General features: G+C 46.1%; 1 protein-coding gene and 1 long non-coding RNA gene across 2 annotated transcripts; one reads left to right on the top strand and one right to left on the bottom strand.

Moving 5' to 3' along the window:
• The first annotated feature begins 6,325 nt into the window (after positions 1-6,325).
• Positions 6,326-8,164, top strand: LOC121328806. Its single transcript, XR_005951721.1, has 3 exons — positions 6,326-6,376; positions 7,180-7,316; positions 7,452-8,164. It is a non-coding gene; the product is annotated as an uncharacterized LOC121328806 (long non-coding RNA).
• Positions 8,165-11,263: 3,099 nt separating this feature from the next.
• LOC121328805 (urocortin-3-like) lies at positions 11,264-14,114 on the bottom strand. The gene is made up of 2 exons (XM_041273879.1): positions 13,974-14,114; positions 11,264-12,528 (listed from the first exon to the last, which is right to left on the bottom strand). Exon 2 carries the CDS (start codon positions 12,498-12,500, stop codon positions 12,093-12,095), a length of 408 nt encoding a protein of 135 aa, XP_041129813.1. The 5' UTR covers positions 12,501-12,528; positions 13,974-14,114; the 3' UTR covers positions 11,264-12,092.
• Positions 14,115-20,027: the final 5,913 nt, after the last annotated feature.

Raw genomic sequence — 20,027 nt, 5'->3', positions numbered from 1 at the left:
ACACACACAACACTGCACGCTTGTGTCGCACACAGTGAATTGAGGGGCTTTGTATTCTAGAACTCCTAAAAGGGTCTCCCCTCCCTGTCTCCTCGCCCTCTCTCTGTTTCCCTCTACCACACTGACCCTCGCTTCTCCTCTCATCCTGTCCCTCATTGAATACACTCCCCCTCCTCTCCCTGATGTCGCGAGATCGAGAGAGAGTATGTCAAGAGCCTGACCAGGGGATCGAAGAGATACGTCTGAGACCTGTTGTAGACGTGCTCCTGGTTACTTCAGGCCCTAATCAGAATCCCCACGGTGTCCAACCTGGTCACCACGGTAGTACGTGGTAGTGCCGGTCGGCCGTTTACCGTGTGCTGCACATGGCACAGGGTCCCAGAGCGTGTAGGGGGGGGGGGGGGGGATCATCAGTCGACGTCAGTCATCACAAACAACACAGCGTTTGGGTCCAACCCAGCCTAGTCCACTACTGGGATCAGCAGCTGAGACCACACCTGAGGGTAAGTGGAACGTTTTCGGGATGCTCACTTCTTCGCAAGAGAAACGAGTGAGAACACGACTTGGGTTTGAAAACAATGCTGCTTTTGTTTACTGTCGTGGGTGTCGTTGCGGTCCATCGACAAACCGATGTAGAGCTGCATAGACGTGGTATCTTGGCAGCGGTGACCCTCGCCCATGGACCTGCTCGATCTGGCCAATGGGATAACGGTCGAGGACAGCTCCTTGATGGTCAGGTCATCTAGATCCTGCATGACGGTCAGGTAGCAGATCCTAGTGCCTGGGTTAACCATGTCTGAATGTTGTTTCAAAATGCAGTCATTCACAATTTCCATTCAACGTCTGATACGACAGTGCCACCTAGTGGAAGCAACGGGTTGCCAACTCCGAATGCATGTACTGTATTAATCCACACATTTCACTCACCTCCTGCAGAACTGCACTCTTCTCCAGATTCACAAAGGGTTACAGCCCCCTCCTGTGGCGATCAAAGGAACAGCAGCTTCAGGAACCGGCATTTGGTTTAGTTACAACTATTAATAATAATAATAATATAATAATAATAATATAATAATAATAATAATAATAATAATAATAATAAATATATTTTTATATAGCGCCTTTCACAGTGGACCACCATCACAGAGCGCTTTGCCAGGGCAGGTTGTGAATTGTGCATTATATGCAGAGTCTCTTACAATAGGATATTGATTTAACATCTCATCCGCAGGACGGAGCACAAGGCGGTGAAGTGACTTGCTCAGGGTCACACAGTAATAGTAATACTGCTGCAGTGTTTTCCGAGTCTACCTGAGATAGCTGCCTGGGGGTTAATATTTTCTGAGTGAGTCTGAGATAGCTGCCTCGGGGTTAATATTTTCTGAGTGAGTCTGAGATAGCTGCCTGGGGGTTAATATTTTCTGAGTGAGTCTGAGATAGCTGCCTTGGGGTTAATATTTTCTGAGTGAGTCTGAGATAGCTGCCTGGGGGTTAATATTTTCTGAGTGAGTCTGAGATAGCTGCCTCGGGGTTAATATTTTCTGAGTGAGTCTGAGATAGCTGCCTGGGGGTTAATATTTTCTGAGTGAGTCTGAGATAGCTGCCTCGGGGTTAATATTTTCTGAGTGAGTCTGAGATAGCTGCCTGGGGGTTAATATTTTCTGAGTGAGTCTGAGATAGCTGCCTGGGGGTTAATATTTTCTGAGTGAGTCTGAGATAGCTGCCTCGGGGTTAATATTTTCTGAGTGAGTCTGAGATAGCTGCCTGGGGGTTAATATTTTCTGAGTGAGTCTGAGATAGCTGCCTGGGGGTTAATATTTTCTGAGTGAGTCTGAGATAGCTGCCTGGGGGTTAATATTTTCTGAGTGAGTCTGAGATAGCTGCCTGGGGGTTAATATTTTCTGAGTGAGTCTGAGATAGCTGCCTGGGGGTTAATATTTTCTGAGTGAGTCTGAGATAGCTGCCTGGGGGTTAATATTTTCTGAGTGAGTCTGAGATAGCTGCCTGGGGGTTAATATTTTCTGAGTGAGTCTGAGATAGCTGCCTGGGGGTTAATATTTTCTGAGTGAGTCTGAGATAGCTGCCTGGGGGTTAATATTTTCTGAGTGAGTCTGAGATAGCTGCCTGGGGGTTAATATTTTCTGAGTGAGTCTGAGATAGCTGCCTCGGGGTTAATATTTTCTGAGTGAGTCTGAGATAGCTGCCTGGGGGTTAATATTTTCTGAGTGAGTCTGAGATAGCTGCCTCGGGGTTAATATTTTCTGAGTGAGTCTGAGATAGCTGCCTGGGGGTTAATATTTTCTGAGTGAGTCTGAGATAGCTGCCTGGGGGTTAATATTTTCTGAGTGAGTCTGAGATAGCTGCCTGGGGGTTAATATTTTCTGAGTGAGTCTGAGATAGCTGCCTGGGGGTTAATATTTTCTGAGTGAGTCTGAGATAGCTGCCTGGGGGTTAATATTTTCTGAGTGAGTCTGAGATAGCTGCCTGGGGGTTAATATTTTCTGAGTGAGTCTGAGATAGCTGCCTGGGGGTTAATATTTTCTGAGTGAGTCTGAGATAGCTGCCTGGGGGTTAATATTTTCTGAGTGAGTCTGAGATAGCTGCCTGGGGGTTAATATTTTCTGAGTGAGTCTGAGATAGCTGCCTGGGGGTTAATATTTTCTGAGTGAGTCTGAGATAGCTGCCTGGGGGTTAATATTTTCTGAGTGAGTCTGAGATAGCTGCCTGGGGGTTAATATTTTCTGAGTGAGTCTGAGATAGCTGCCTGGGGGTTAATATTTTCTGAGTGAGTCTGAGATAGCTGCCTGGGGGTTAATATTTTCTGAGTGAGTCTGAGATAGCTGCCTGGGGGTTAATATTTTCTGAGTGAGTCTGAGATAGCTGCCTGGGGGTTAATATTTTCTGAGTGAGTCTGAGATAGCTGCCTGGGGGTTAATATTTTCTGAGTGAGTCTGAGATAGCTGCCTCGGGGTTAATATTTTCTGAGTGAGTCTGAGATAGCTGCCTGGGGGTTAATATTTTCTGAGTGAGTCTGAGATAGCTGCCTGGGGGTTAATATTTTCTGAGTGAGTCTGAGATAGCTGCCTGGGGGTTAATATTTTCTGAGTGAGTCTGAGATAGCTGCCTGGGGGTTAATATTTTCTGAGTGAGTCTGAGATAGCTGCCTGGGGGTTAATATTTTCTGAGTGAGTCTGAGATAGCTGCCTGGGGGTTAATATTTTCTGAGTGAGTCTGAGATAGCTGCCTCGGGGTTAATATTTTCTGAGTGAGTCTGAGATAGCTGCCTGGGGGTTAATATTTTCTGAGTGAGTCTGAGATAGCTGCCTCGGGGTTAATATTTTCTGAGTGAGTCTGAGATAGCTGCCTCGGGGTTAATATTTTCTGAGTGAGTCTGAGATAGCTGCCTCGGGGTTAATATTTTCTGAGTGAGTCTGAGATAGCTGCCTCGGGGTTAATATTTTCTGAGTGAGTCTGAGATAGCTGCCTGGGGGTTAATATTTTCTGAGTGAGTCTGAGATAGCTGCCTCGGGGTTAATATTTTCTGAGTGAGTCTGAGATAGCTGCCTCGGGGTTAATATTTTCTGAGTGAGTCTGAGATAGCTGCCTCGGGGTTAATATTTTCTGAGTGAGTCTGAGATAGCTGCCTGGGGGTTAATATTTTCTGAGTGAGTCTGAGATAGCTGCCTCGGGGTTAATATTTTCTGAGTGAGTCTGAGATAGCTGCCTGGGGGTTAATATTTTCTGAGTGAGTCTGAGATAGCTGCCTCGGGGTTAATATTTTCTGAGTGAGTCTGAGATAGCTGCCTCGGGGTTAATATTTTCTGAGTGAGTCTGAGATAGCTGCCTGGGGGTTATTCTAGCACTCTGTAAATGTGCACACGTGTCAGGTTTGAACAATTCCTCAGTTAACTTTTTAAAGTAAAGGCCTTTTGCCTGTCCACAGATTTGACTTCACTGATAGCCGCACACGGCTGTGTGTGAATTGTTGTGCCTCTAGTAATACAGTGCGCTACAGCTCAGCCTGCAGCGCAGAGCTGGCTGGAGTCGGTAGCAGCCAACATCCTTTTTTTTTTTTTTTTTTTTTTGCAAAACAAGAGGTAAACATTTTTGAAGTTAAATTGAATCTTAGTTCATTTGCAACGGGATCAGGGGTTCACGTCATTATTTTCAGTACCGTGAAGGGCAATGCACAGTCCGACCACACTGCTTATAAGAGACAGGCTGTTTCAGGTCATCGTGTCTCGCAGGTGTTACCCTCCTGTCTACTGAGAGTGACAGCTGGACTCCACGGGGTGCAGAGACGCAGCTACACTACCGCGCTTACCAGATTCCTCGTCTTTCTTGTCAAACTTTTTCTACACGTTGTATCTTCCCTGTGTTAATTATCTTTTTTTTTTTTTTTAATTAACATTATTAACGGCGCTCCTCTTGCACTCACTCAGCAAATTAACTGACTATATTTCTCTCTGCAGGAGCCGTCTACTTCCCGCGAGATGTCTGTGAAGGGACGCAGTTTGGGGGAGCGGCGTCGTGTGAGCTTCGCTTCCCAAATGGAGTGGGGATAAGAGGACGTGTCGCTGTCTGAGAGGCGTTACATGAAAATGTGAGTCGAAAAAAAAAGAATTTACCGAATAATATTTACTTGGAATAATATCCCCCCCGACGGCCCCGCAGCCCCCCGCCACACGGCGGGCTGCGGGGCTGCGTTCACACGGCGGGCTGCGGGGCTGCGTTCACACGGCGGGCGGGCTGCGTTCACACGGCGGGCTGCGGGGCTGCGTTCACACGGCGGGCTGCGGGGGCGTTCACACGGCGGGCTGCGGGGCTGCGTTCACACGGCGGGCTGCGGGGCTGCGTTCACACGGCGGGCTGCGGGGCTGCGTTCACACGGCGGGCTGCGGGGCTGCGTTCACACGGCGGGCAGCGTTCACACGGCGGGCTGCGGGGCTGCGTTCACACGGCGGGCTGCGGGGCTGCGTTGCGGGGCAGCGTTCACACGGCGGGCTGCGGGGCTGCGTTCACACGCGGGCTGCGTTCACACGGCGGGCTGCGTTCACACGGCGGGCTGCGGGGCTGCGTTCACACGGCGGGCTGCGGGGCAGCGTTCACACGGCGGGCTGCGGGCTGCGTTCACGGCGGGCGGCGGGGCTGCGCGGGGCTGCGTTCACACGGCGGGCTGCGGGGCTGCGTTCACACGGCGGGCTGCGGGGCTGCGTTCACACGGCGGGCTGCGGGGCTGCGTTCACACGGCGGGCTGCGGGCTGCGTTCACACGGCGGGCTGCGGGGCTGCGTTCACACGGCGGGCTGCGGGGCTGCGTTCACACGGCGGGCGGCGGGCTGCGTTCACACGGCGGGCTGCGGGGCTGCGTTCACACGGCGGGCTGCGGGGCTGCGTTCACACGGCGGGCTGCGGGGCAGCGTTCACACGGCGGGCTGCGGGGCTGCGTTCACACACGGCGGGCTGCGCTGCGGGGCTGCGTTCACACGGCGGGCTGCGTTCACACGGCGGGCTGCGGGGCTGCGTTCACACGGCGGGCTGCGGGGCTGCGCGGCGGGCTGCGTTCACACGGCGGGCTGCGGGGCAGCGTTCACACGGCGGGCTGCGTTCACACGGCGGGCTGCGGGCTGCGTTCACACGGCGGGCTGCGGGGCTGCGTTCACACGGCGGGCTGCGGGGCTGCGTTCACACGGCGGGCTGCGCGGGCTGCGTTCACACGGCGGGCTGCGTTCACACGGCGGGCTGCGGGGCTGCGTTCACACGGCGGGCTGCGTTCACACGGCGGGCTGCGGGCTGCGTTCACACGGCGGGCTGCGGGCTGCGTTCACACGGCGGGCTGCGGGGCTGCGTTCACACGGCGGGCTGCGTTCACACGGCGGGCTGCGTTCACACGGCGGGCTGCGGGGCTGCGTTCACACGGCGGGCTGCGCGGCGGGCTGCGTTCACACGGCGGGCTGCGGGGCTGCGTTCACACGGCGGGCTGCGGGGCTGCGTTCACACGGCGGGGCGTTGCGGGCTGGGCTGCGTTCACACGGCGGGCTGCGGGGCTGCGTTCACACGGCGGGCTGCGTTCACACGCGGGGCTGCGTTCACACGGCGGGCTGCGGGGCTGCGTTCACACGGCGGGCTGCGTTCACACGGCGGGCACGGATCTAAGGCTGAAGCGCCTCAGTGCGTTTTGCAGACTGGGTTGCATTGTGACCCCGAGGTGACCCGAGTCTGAACTCGGAGCCGCAGCGCGAGGTTCTGGGGGCGCTTCGCTCCCGCGCGCTCTGCCCTCGCGCCAGGCGCCCTCACTCCCGCCCCCGAGAGCGCGCTCGCCGCTCGAGCTGCCTCAGGTGAAGGTGTCAGTTTGGCGCCTTCGCCGGGATTAGAAGGTAAGAAATAAGAAATTATCACAAAATGTGCTGGAAATATATACAATAATGTCAAACTAATATACTGTAAAATAGGATGTAGTGTTTTCTATTAACAACACGTCGTTGTAATTATATTTTAAATAAAGTGATATGTTGAATTTTTTCACAGTGACTAGCCTAGCTCACTAAAAAAAAAAAACGTCACCTGTAATTACAGTGAACAGTACGAAATATATTTACCACAAAAAATAAATAAATCAGTGGATTGATATTAATGATTATACACGTATATTTTAGTATGTCTTGTTCTTTGAGCATTTTTTATATTTATTTAGGAGATGTCGGCTGCATTTGAACTGGTAAAAATGATAAATGTGTATTACTCATGTCATACCTTTTAATATCAAACGGATAGACAGGGCTGGAATTGCCTCAGTTTTTTTTTCTGAAATGCCCCACGCTGTTGCTGCGCAGTTACTGTGTGCCCTTTAATTGACCGCAGTGTTTATTCAATACAGTGAATTCGTGCTGCGCTAGCCTGCCGCATGATTGAAGAGTTTGGTAGCTTTTCTTTTTTAATTGTACTGTCTCGTACTGCGAACTGTATTGTTGTATGTTTTTATAGTTAACAATGTGTACTGTTTTGTTTAAAAGAAAATGCTCTACAATTGCCAATTTCATTTATTTAAATAAGTTCCAGTGATTGTAAAGATTATTAATCATACATTACTATAATAATAATAATAATAATAATAATAATAATACATTTGTGTAAGATGACCACTGAAACCTTTGACTCTCTAATTGAACTTTGGATGCAGCCAGTAAATCGCAGGCTCGGTTCGAGCTCCAGAAAGGAGGACCAGAACCCGACATCCTTGAGATCCCAGTGGTTTGCCCTCCTGTCGGAGGAGGAGGTGGAGCTGGACAGCGACTTGGATGATGATCCCTAATTTTGGTGAGTGCCAAACCCTTTTTGCTGGTACTCTCATGAGAACCTAGTGCAACAAGTTAGGTGAACCCCTGCTTAAAAGGTTTATTGCTGAATTATTTTAGTGTGAACCCCAAGAACATTAAGTGACCCTGTCCACAGATGTATCCAGTCAGTGTGGCTCTCAGAGACCAGAGTATCCCAACTTCAACAGCTGCCAATGTGACCCGCCATGAGCGATGGTACTGCAGGGGCCCCATTTCAGTAAGCGCTGTGACCTCTACTAATACTCACACTGGCTATTTCAATCCATCCTCTCTAAATACATAAATAAATAGATAAAAGAACAAACCTCTAACAAGCTGTTAGAAATAATCTGCGCTCTGTATTCTAATAATACTAACGATCAGTCGTGGAAGAGCGCTTTCCTCTAAGGCTGAGTGATTCACTGGCCCCTCATTCAACTTTTATTCCACTTAGAGCTGGGTTATAAATACACACACTGCACAAACATGCTCCCCTGGGTTTATCTCTTGCTTGCTTGCTTGCTTTTAAACAGGCAGCTGCATCCCTGTCCTTGGCTCTTGGTTTATTTTGTATAATAGCCTGGCACTGCCTCAGGCTCCCCTGACTGTCCTGTGTTTGCTTTTGTTTTTCGTTGTTTACCCCTCTAGTTTGTCACATTTATACATGGTGTCTTTACACCAGGGGTGGCCAAAGTTGGCCTTTCCACTCCTGGTCTTTGTTCCAACCCTGGTTTCAATTGTTTAACTGACCCAATTAAACCTCCTAAACACTCCATTTTCAGATCTGCTGTGCTGTCATTACCAGCACCTTAGTAATAATGAGCACTAGTGTAAACACTGCATTCTCAGCTCTGCAGCACCTTAATAATAGTGAGCACTAGTGTAAACACTGCATTCTCAGCTCTGCAGCACCTTAATAATAATGAGCACTAGTGTAAACACTGCATTCTCAGCTCTGCAGCACCTTAATAATAGTGAGCACTAGTGTAAACACTGCATTCTCAGCTCTGCAGCACCTTAATAATAATGAGCACTAGTGTAAACACTGCATTCTCAGCTCTGCAGCACCTTAATAATAATGAGCACTAGTGTAAACACTGCATTCTCAGCTCTGCAGCACCTTAATAATAATGAGCACTAGTGTAAACACTGCATTCTCAGCTCTGCAGCACCTTAATAATAATGAGCACTAGTGTAAACACTGCATTCTCAGCTCTGCAGCACCTTAATAATAGTGAGCACTAGTGTAAACACTGCATTCTCAGCTCTGCAGCACCTTAATAATAATGAGCACTAGTGTAAACACTGCATTCTCAGCTCTGCAGCACCTTAATAATAATGAGCACTAGTGTAAACACTGCATTCTCAGCTCTGCAGCACCTTAATAATAGTGAGCACTAGTGTAAACACTGCATTCTCAGCTCTGCAGCACCTTAATAATAGTGAGCACTAGTGTAAACACTGCATTCTCAGCTCTGCAGCACCTTAATAATAGTGAGCACTAGTGTAAACACTGCATTCTCAGCTCTGCAGCACCTTAATAATAATGAGCACTAGTGTAAACACTGCATTCTCAGCTCTGCAGCACCTTAATAATAATGAGCACTAGTGTAAACACTGCATTCTCAGCTCTGCAGCACCTTAATAATAGTGAGCACTAGTGTAAACACTGCATTCTCAGCTCTGCAGCACCTTAATAATAATGAGCACTAGTGCATCTGCATTCTCAGCTCTGCAGCACTTAATAATAATGAGCACTAATGTAAACACTGCATTCTCAGCTCTGCAGCACCTTAATAATAATGAGCACTAGTGTAAACACTGCATTCTCAGCTCTGCAGCACCTTAATAAGGGTGCATGAGCACTAGTGTAAACACTGCATTCTCAGCTCTGCAGCACCTTAATAATTTTGAGCACTAGTGTAAACACTGCATTCTCAGCTCTGCAGCACCTTAATAATACTGAGCACTGGTGTAAACACTGCATTCTCAGCTCTGCAGCACCTTAATAATAGTGAGCACTAGTGTAAACACTGCATTCTCAGCTCTGCAGCACCTTAATAATAATGAGCACTAGTGTAAACACTGCATTCTCAGCTCTGCAGCACCTTAATAATAATGAGCACTAGTGTAAACACTGCATTCTCAGCTCTGCAGCACCTTAATAATAATGAGCACTAGTGTAAACACTGCATTCTCAGCTCTGCAGCACCTTAATAATAATGAGCACTAGTGTAAACACTGCATTCTCAGCTCTGCAGCACCTTAATAATAATGAGCACTAGTGTAAACACTGCATTCTCAGCTCTGCAGCACCTTAATAATAATGAGCACTAGTGTAAACTCTGCATTCTCAGCTCTGCAGCACCTTAATAATAATGAGCACTAGTGTAAACACTGCATTCTCAGCTCTGCAGCACCTTAATAATAATGAGCACTAGTGTAAACACTGCATTCTCAGCTCTCCAGCACTGTCATTACCAGCACCTTAATAATAATGAGCCTAGCTGAGGTAGAATTCGAAAGGTCAGGCTGGTAGTTTAGCTCTTGAAGCACTTATAACTTCTACACTGGCATCTAGTGAAAGGGTCTTGCACTAAAAGATAAATAAAAAAAATGGGCCATGTGTTTCAGTTTGCATAGTATAATGAGTTTATAAGATTAGTTTACCTGAGTGGAGTTATCTTTCCTGTGTCTGCCCTGTTAAAGGGTGCATGATAATTTATATATTAAAAAAAAAAAGGTATATAATTGATGGACACTGACAAAATGTTTTTTTTTCTTCTTTTTAATCACTCGATCATTCATCCTTGACCGTGACACGCTTGAGTGACTGAGACTGAAGCAGATGCACTTAATCACCTAATTAGTGAGACAGTTGATTGGACAATGGATATGGAGTGATTTCAGTTGTTGAATTGCAAGCTTGAATAAAAGCAATAAAGAAAATCAGAAAAAAAAAAATGCCACGTCTGTCAAGAGAGCAGCGCCTTCGTGCAGTCGGCATGTTGGAGGCTGGACTAGGGCATTGTACTGTGGCTTGCCGTCTTGGGCACTCACAGCCAGCAATTTCAAACCTGGCGAGACGGTATAACCAGACGCACTCTGTCAATGACAGGCCACGAACTGCGAGACCAAGAGTCACAACACCTGCCCAAGATCGACAGATCATTTTCTTCAGGATTGCAGTTCTTAATCAGCAGAATAAAACGTTACTGCAACTGCTCTAAAACAGAATTTGTCATTATTCAGTCACATCTAGTGAATTTTATCCAAAGTGATAAGTCTCTTTTGATGCTCAAATATTAGTGATACTTTTCTTTTGATGCTCAGTATAAATTGTTTTTCTCTGTTTAAATAAAAACACAATGTTTTTTTCATCGTTGTAGATTCCAATACTTGATTTTGACGAGGATGGTAACAGGTAGGGTGAAAGTGAAATGAGTCTGAAGCCTTTATGCGTAGTGTTTACACTTTTATAAGCCACAGAGTGTGTCCTGACATTCATTTAGTTGTTGTTGTTTTAAATAATACATTTAAGCAGGGGGTGTTCACATCTAATGAGATGAGTGATTTATTTTATTCATTCATTTATTTAAAGGTTATTAAGGGGCTAGGAGTTTAAAAGTTTAACCGTTGTCTGAATTCTACATGTTGAATACAGATGCTGACTCGCAGTGCAAGGGTTTGTTTTTCACATTCAGTATTTATATTCTTTTTCCATTAACACACAGATGTTTTACACGTCATGCACCTATATACTAACTTTAAGATACGGTTGTTACTGTAGCATTCATTTGATGTTCTGGGCCCTGCACAGCCAAAGGCTGGCCCTGCATGTATATTTTGTAGGCAAAACTGCTGCTCTGATTGGTTCAATAAAATAAGCCACAGAACTTGATTGGAGGAATTAAAATTTAAGCGCTTAAAGTTTAAGCGCTTGGGAAATTCAATCTGAGAGGATACATATCGTTTTGTGATTCCAGCCAGTCTAATGCATCATCATAAAGACAAAAACACACCACTGGAGACTAGAATAAATGATGAGTTCTACTTTATTATTGCACTGTCATCTGTGTCTCCCCATCTTCCCTGCCAATCACTCCATAAGAACAGGACAATATTTACAGAATATACAGACACTGTGTGGTGTTACAGTGCCGCACACTACCCTGGCCCAACATCAAACAGCGTTATATCTTTAGACTGTATCTCTGCCTCCTTGAACCAGGGTCCTGGACACTGAGTGAAATTGGTTCTGGTCAGTACTAGCGGTATATTGATCGCCAAATCATTTCTTTACATGCTGTATTGTAAGAGAGGTGTGTATCGTTTGTATCGTGATGCAAGACCAAAAACAATATAGCTCATTATATAGTGGCCCTTGAATGAAGAATACGTGTGTTTTTATATGTGGTATGAATACATGCTCTCCCCTGTCTCATTTAATTGTTTGTCTTCTGTTGCAAATAGTTATTCTTTTTATACACCCGCCACATGTATCGTGATACATATCGTATAGCGACCTGCATATCGTGATATATATCGTTACCTTGTTACACCCTAGTCATTAAAGGGAAGGGAGAACTCGGAGTATATCCAGGACTATCTGAAGTGGAGTTGTCAGCTCCGCTTTAACATGAATCGAATCTGTATTAACAGTTACACATTGGGAAACAGAGTAGAGAGTGACAAACACGGCAACTAAATAACAGATACAGATACAGGGGGTCTGGTTTCAGCGGTCCCATTCAGTCCTTGTTAATCTCACTCCTTGTTATTTCCTGCGTCCGATGCGTGCCATCAGCTCTGCGTTGGCCGCGGCCTTGGCTCTTATGTCCTTGGCCCTGGCGAGGTCCAGCAGGATGCTGAGGATGCTGGTGGGAACGTCGAGGGAGAGGGAGAATCGAGTGCCGTTGGGGCTCCTCCGGGCCGGGTGGGAAGGGGCAGCCTGTTTTCTCTGGGGGTAGCGGTGCTCCATGGCACCCCACTCCGAGGGAAGCCCCCCGTCCAGCAGCGAGCGCAGCAGCACCCGTCCCCGGCTCTGGATTTGCACAGCCAGCAGGCCCCCCTCCTCCGGGACATTGCTGTACCCTTGTCGCTGACCTTTGCTCGCCAAAACATGGGACAGAGCCCCCGATGCCAGCAAAGCGGCCAGGAGCAGAGGGAGCCGGCCAAGATACATTGTCAGTGCACACAACCAGGGGGAGTGGCTGCAGAGAGGGAGGGAGTGTGAGAGAACTCAGGCAGCTCAGATGCAATGAACACAGTTGCATAGCAGATTCCCACATTCCAGGTTGTCTGTGCTTTACCATGCTTTCCCTGTGCTTTATCCACACCTTGCTGTGCTTTTCCAGCGGGACACTTGTATAAGGGTTTTGCGCACAGCTCAGTAAGCCCGGCAGTACTGAAGTTAAGTGGTGAGAGTGACGCTGAAACGCTGGGATGTGAAACGCCGATCTTGAGAACTGAGCGTCCGCAGTCACAGCACGCTCTGGGGCTGAGCTACAGCTGGATACGCAAGTGAATGCATGATACAAACAGATGACTGCACCAAGACACATTGCGGCTGTCTGCTTGAAGACTGCAATCACGTCTAAGCGAGCCCACCAAAGGGACTGTCATCTATACCACTCCCAGCCCCAAGCTAGACACACACAATTAGCAAAGGGGTGGATTTCGAGATTTGGAGCCGGAGGAGAAACTCTGAATCTCTGAAACAGCGATGCAGAAGGAACAGGGACTGTAATGCCATACCAGCAACAATAATAATAATAATAATAATAATACTGTTTCAATATTGTGAAAAATAGTGTAATATACAGATTCACATACATTCCAATACATTGTAGATTCTGAAGTCATTACTGTTATAAAGGTTTTTCTTAGTAAAAGCACAGCAAAGTGTAACGAAGTGAAAGCATAGTTAAGCATTGTAAAGACCAGCGAGATATAATGAAGCATATTAAAAAACATGGCAAATCAGGGTAAATTAGGGTATAGTGGATGCACTGTATAACCATGGGAAAGCTACAACATTTCTGTGCAAATTTAAAGAATCTTTTTCTAAGGGACCAATTACACTGTATCACCAGTGACAGCAAGAATATTATGCCCTGTGTCCTGTGACAGTACTATTGTAGAGGAAAAGTAATTGAGACAGTTACAGCTCCCACCTGGCTGTTTAGAAAGGAGCTGGGTTTAAACAGACTGTTAACATGTGTTTCAACAGCAAAATACTAGCACTGCGCTGCATCTTCATGGGTTTCATACTATACAGTCCCTTTTGGTAACCAGCTCAATATAATGAGTAGCTATGCGTTAAGACCACTCGGAGACTGTGTCTCTGTCAGTCCCAATGTTTAGAGCTCCCTGTAATAAAACTATCTATTGAGACCTGTTCATACCACAGATAAGGTTACTGATAGGTAATGTTAAATAATAATAACAAGTAATGTTAGTAATGAAGTATCCATTGCAATATATATGTGCACACATGCACAGTTAACAAGCACACATGCGTTGCAATACACATGTCATTATTGGTTAAATAAACAGACACAGTCACTTGCAGGTTTATTTATCGGTGCACCGCCTGCATCTGCATCTGCAGGAACAAGTTTGTGTCAACTTTCTTTCTTATTGCAGTCTTACTTACCTTGTACAGGGAGTCAAATCTTCCAGAAACTGCTGCCTGGTCACCTTCTCTTCAGTGTGCTGTTCCTTGTGTGCCCTGCGCTTTGAAGGGTCTGTCTGTGAGCTTGGAGGTGCTGAGGTCTCTCTGACTGCACTCAGAGAATGACTCTCTCTATCGCTGTCCTTTTCTCTCCCTCCCTCTCTCACTGTTATAAACCTGGAGTCCAGCCTCTCATGTTGACATCAGAACAGAGAAAAGAAAGAGATAATTAAATGAGAGGAAGGAAAGAAATTGACAGGAAAGAAAGAAAAAAAATGATGAAAAGGTAATGAGAGGGAGATGTAATAAGGAAAAATAAAAGATGTATCAAAGGAAAAAACAGATGAGCAAAGAGGGTACAGAGCCAGAAAAGCATCGTTCTCTGTCTGATGTGTGCTCTCATTGCAATCTGTAGAATTATAAGTGCAAAATAAACTTAGAACAAACAACCACAGGGATCATTCACTGTTATGATGAAATTGAAAATCTGCCATGAGTTTTCTGTACTGAGCTGATTGTGCTGTAAGGATGTTTATGGGTTTTCCACTGACATGGATATGCATGTCAAATACAAAGGTCAGCTGGGGTGTGTATACAGTGGGGTGCATGCAGGGTGAGGTCTTCTGTTGAATAACACTATGTAACACAATTTTTGTTCCTGGGTAGTAAGTATTATTTCCTAATTGCTTATGCCTCAACAGTATAGAAAATGGCTATTATTCCCCACAAACTTTGCTTTTGTGACCAGGACAGTGATATTTCAAAATATCACTATTTCCGATGGGAAAATGGGCAAATGTGTGTCTTTTCGTTCACATAATGACTTTATTGGAGTCTGTGCCCTGAAGATTTTGGACATTCTCCTACCCTGGGGGCTTGTGGGTAGTCTTGAGTTGTTTCTTATTCATTTCAGAATTGTAAATGGTTTTATGTTTCCCATCAGAAAAAACCAAATCAGACAAAAATAATGCTAACGACGATTTGCAGTAAATAGCGATGAGAGCCCTAGGTGTTTAGGACACCAAGTAAGTAACACCCCTGGATTGCTCCAGAGTAACGTTTGACACACTAGTTTTTGTTTCCATTAAAAAATTAATCTGCACCAGTATAGTGCAGCTCCAGGGCAGTGAATAAACTCCAGCCTGCTGTATCAAAGTGCTGCCCAGTTACTGCAGCTGCTTAAAAGTGCATCACAGAGGATCCTGGAGAGACAGTGCAGTGATGTATGGAGCCGAGCGCAATGTCTCATCTCTTCTCATCCAGTCTCCAAGATGAATCTATTAATTAATAAGGAGGGTCACAATGTCATTCTGAACAGGAGCATTTATAATTCATGGGAAAACAATCTGTTAAGCAACTAACTCAAATCAGTCAAGCCTCTGGAAAGCCAGGACATGTTTAAATCAGCAAGTTGTGTTTACAGGTTGAGATTTGAACAGAGCTGGATGCATAGCATTAATAGACAAGTTAATGGCTTATTATGAGTGATGTTAGCTTGTCATGTTGTTTGTGCATTTTCGCTACTTTCGAGCATTTTCTGAAATTTGTCATTACCCTTGATAATGAGCTCCAGCCTAAAAACACTCCATTTTCAGTTCTCCAGTGCTGTTATTACCCTGCACCTTAATAAGAATGAGGACTAGTCTAAACACTCCATTCTCAGCTTTCCAGTGATCAGACTTCGCTCAGGGAGGATCACAGAGGGACAAAATGTGGCAGGGAAAACTCATCTTTAGCCCTTTCATATTATTTGTGGAGTAACGCAGCTTTTTCTTTTTTTTATTGGAGAATTGAATTTGTTTTATTGCAGAAAACTAGGACCCCTAGAGATCAGGTGGCGATGTGCTCAGTGAGGATCACAGAAGGACACAATGAGAGATCAGACTGTTACGCCTTCAGAGAGGATAATAGTGGGACACAAAGAGATCAGACTGCGATGGGCTCAGAGAGGATCACAGAGCGACTGAATGAGAGCTCAGACTGCGACGTGCTCAGAGGATCACAGAGGGACACAATGAGAGATCAGACTGCGACGTGCTCAAAGGATCACAGAGGGACACAATGAGAGATCAGACTGCTACACGCTCAAAGAGGATCGCAGAGTGACTGGATGAGAGATCAGACTGCAATGCGCTCAGAGAGGATCACAGAGGGACTGAATGAGAGATCAGACTGCGATTCACTCAGAGGGACACAGTGAGAGATCAGACTGCGACACGCTCAAAGAGGATCACAGAGGGACACAATGAGAGATCAGACTGCGACGTGCTCAGAGGATCACAGAGGGACACAATGAGAGATCAGACTGCGATGTGCTCAAAAGGATCACAGAGGGACACAATGAGAGATCAGACTGCTACACGCTCAAAGAGGATCGCAGAGTGACTGGATGAGAGATCAGACTGCAATGCGCTCAGAGAGGATCACAGAGGGACAATGAGAGATCAGACTGCGATTCACTCAGAGGGACACAGTGAGAGATCAGACTGCGACACGCTCAAAGAGGATCACAGAGCGACTGAATGAGAGCTCAGACTGCAACATGCTCAGAGGATTACAGAGGGACTGAATGAGAGATCAGACTGCTACATGCTCAAAGAGGATCACAGAGTGACTGGATGAGAGATCAGACTGCAATGCGCTCAGAGAGGATCACAGAGGGACTGAATGAGAGATCAGACTGCGACGCGCGCAAAGAGGATCACAGAGGGACTGAATGAGAGCTCAGACTGCCTCGTGCTCAGAATAGATCACAGCAGGACACAATGATTGATCAGACTGCAACATGCTCAGAGAGGATCACAGAGAAACACAATGAGAGCTCTAACTGCAACTCGCTCAGAGAGGATCACAGAGGGACATGATGAGAGCTCAGACTGACGCGCTCGGAGAGGATTATACTGGGACACAATGAGAGCTGTAACTGCGACTCGCTCGGAGAGGATCACAGAGGGACAGAAAGAGATTAGACTGCAACTCGCTCAGAGAGGATGACGGAGGGACTGAATAAGAGATCAGACTGCGACTCGCTCAGTGAGGATCACAGAGGGACAGAATGAGAGATTAGACTGCAACGCGCTCAGAGATGATCAGAAAGGGACTGAATAAGAGATCATACTGCGATTCACTCAGAGGCTTAGAGAGGGACACAATGAGAGCTCAGACTGTGACACGCTCAGAGAGGATCACAGAAGGATGGAATAGGAGGTCAGATTACAGTGTGCTAGGAGAGGATCACAGAGGGACGGAATAAGAGCTCAGACTACGACGCGCTCAAAGAGGATCACAATTAACTCGGATCCTAGAAATCTGTTTGCTGCTAAATAACGTGAAAACGCAAATTTTCTATGTTTTCTGAAATTTTAGTTTTACACTTGGGGAGGGGCAACAAAACATGCAAGGCATTTTTTGTTTGTTTGATAATAACCAAATCAATACACGTATAATATATAAACATTAACACAGGCAACTTAGCTTTAAATTTAGTTAAACATACCTGTCTAATAAATTTGCTTCCGGTATTGAAGCTCAGTTAACTTCAGCATTCAGAGATCAGACTGCGACATGCTCAGAGAGGATCACAAAGGGACACAATGAGAGATCAGACTACGACGAGCTCGGAGAGGATGACAGGGACACAGAGATCAGACTGCGACATGCTCAGAGAGGATGACAGGGACACAGAGATCAGACTGCGACATGCTCAGAGAGGATCACAAAGGGACACAATGAGAGATCGGACTACGACGAGCTCAGAGAGGATCACAGAGGGACACAATTAGATCAGTTCAGTTTGCGATACGCTCAGAAAGGGTCACAGTGAGACACAATAAGAGGTCAGACTGCAACGCACTCAGAGGATCACATAAGGATTCAATGAGAGATCAGACTGCGACGAGCTCAGAGAGGGTCACAGAGGGACACTGAGATCAGACTGCGACGCATTCAGAGTGGGACACATTAAAAGATCAGACTGCGACATGCTCAGAGAGGATCACAGCGGGACACAATGAGAGATCAGACTGCGACGCATTCGGAGAGGATCAGAGTGGGACACATTAAAAGATCAGACTGCGACGAGCTCAGAGAGGATCACAGCGGGACACAATGAGAGATCAGACTGACGCATTCGGAGAGGATCAGAGTGGGACACATTAAAAGATCAGACTGCAACTTGCTCAGAGAGGATCACAGCGGGACACAATGAGAGATCAGACTGCGATGCATTCAGAGAGGATCAGAGTGGGACACATTAAAAGATCAGACTGCAACTTGCTCAGAGAGGATCACAGCGGGACACAATGAGAGATCAGCATCGTTTGACCAGTACAACAATGTTGAACCAGTTATGACTCACCCTGTCATGGAGGTGGTTGTCGGTCACACTGTATCTGGAAAAACATTTGTTTAATGTTGAGGAAGCTATCGGGAGTATCAGATTGTGAGGATGTCTCTTTGTTGAGAGAGATTTTAACATGGTTATAAGCTGTCAGGAGTATGAGATTGTCAGGATGTCTCTCTGTGCATATCCGACTGCCTGCATGTCACGCTTTATTTTACATGTATCATGAAAACACAATGAATGATTCCACATACTGCAAACCAATCACTTTAATATACTTTACCTGATACAAACACCTCGTTTACTTACCTAATGCTGTCAAGGTCTTAAATACCACTTACCTAGTTTTTCTTCCAAGTTTCATTGAAATTTTATTTCCTATTCTATACTATTCTCTACATACTGTTGTTATATGTCTGGTCATCATCTTTTTCATCATACTTGCAGCTGTGATTATTCATTCACAGCCGTGGCAGGGGTTATACAGTATGTTGCTGACCAGCTTGCCCGTACTGAGCTGTCCTCTCTTGTAAAGTGTGTGACTGGATGTCTTTGTGAGGGTTGTCGACATGCCTCTCTCCTCTCAGTCTAGTCGCTGTTCGGATTGATGCCTCCCCTCGGGGAGCAGAGGGATTGTGGATGTTGTACAGTGCTGGAGAAGTACCAGAAGGAGATTGATTCAGTTCCAGTAATTACAGGCGGCAGCACCCCCACTCACACTCTTGTTTTCAAATTGCTTTGGTGCTTTCAGGCCAGAGGGCTTGGTCATTAACAGCACAGACACCAGACAGGCAGGTGGGTTAAACAATACTGCATCCTGCTAAAGACACTTTAAATATTCATGTGCAATGTTACCACCATCTCATCACCCTGAGAGGTCTACACATACACACACTAGCATTCATACGCACACACACAAGCGCAAAAACAGACACTAGCACACAGATAAACACAGACACACCAGCACACAGATACAGACAAGCACGCATTTAAGAATATGAAAATGATGACGAAAGTTTCGCTCAAAGTCTTTCCACATGTCCCAGCGGGGTCTCTGGCGCTCATTAGCATGTTAATAACCGCCATGCGCTGACCGCTGCCCCTGTTCCGAGGGGCAGGAGGGCAAGCTGTGTGCCCCGTCATCACCGCTCATTTTAATAACGCTGTCACTTCATCCATCTGTTTGTTTATTGGATCGTCATTATAATGTATTCTTTCTGTAGTGGGTAGTACAAGCGATACCATTGGCCCTGTTCATAAAGACTGTTAAGAATTGTGTTAGAAGCATTCCCTGACATTAAACAGTGATTTGAAAGAGGATTCTAAAAAATAAATAAATAAATGTATAAACTGCAAATAAGATATAATAAATACAAATGGCCCCTTTTGGGCTTTCCCTTATTAAATTGACCACGATATTTCTGTACCGTTTTCCCCCACGCTTTCCCCATGGTTATACTATGCTTTTACCATCACCTACCCAGGTTTGCCATGTTTATTAATATGCTTTACCATCTCTCTGTGCTTTCAATGCATGCTTGTGCTTTACCATGCTTTCACTGTGCTGTATTACATGTTGCTATGCTTTTGTACTATAGGACACTTTCATAAGGGTTGACCCTTCAAGCTCGCATGTTCCTCACATTGCACTGCATAGCCAGGTACTCATATTAACAGGTAAAGCTGTGGAAACT

This window comes from Polyodon spathula, chromosome 16 (assembly GCF_017654505.1).
Source record: "Polyodon spathula isolate WHYD16114869_AA chromosome 16, ASM1765450v1, whole genome shotgun sequence".
In the NCBI taxonomy this organism is placed as follows: domain Eukaryota; kingdom Metazoa; phylum Chordata; class Actinopteri; order Acipenseriformes; family Polyodontidae; genus Polyodon; species Polyodon spathula.
This window is presented reverse-complemented; position numbering and strand designations above follow the sequence as displayed.

Bases quoted from the DNA above. Each gene is read 5' to 3' on its own strand.
- LOC121328805 (XM_041273879.1), bottom strand. From the start codon at position 12,500: ATGTATCTTGGCCGGCTCCCTCTGCTCCTGGCCGCTTTGCTGGCATCG.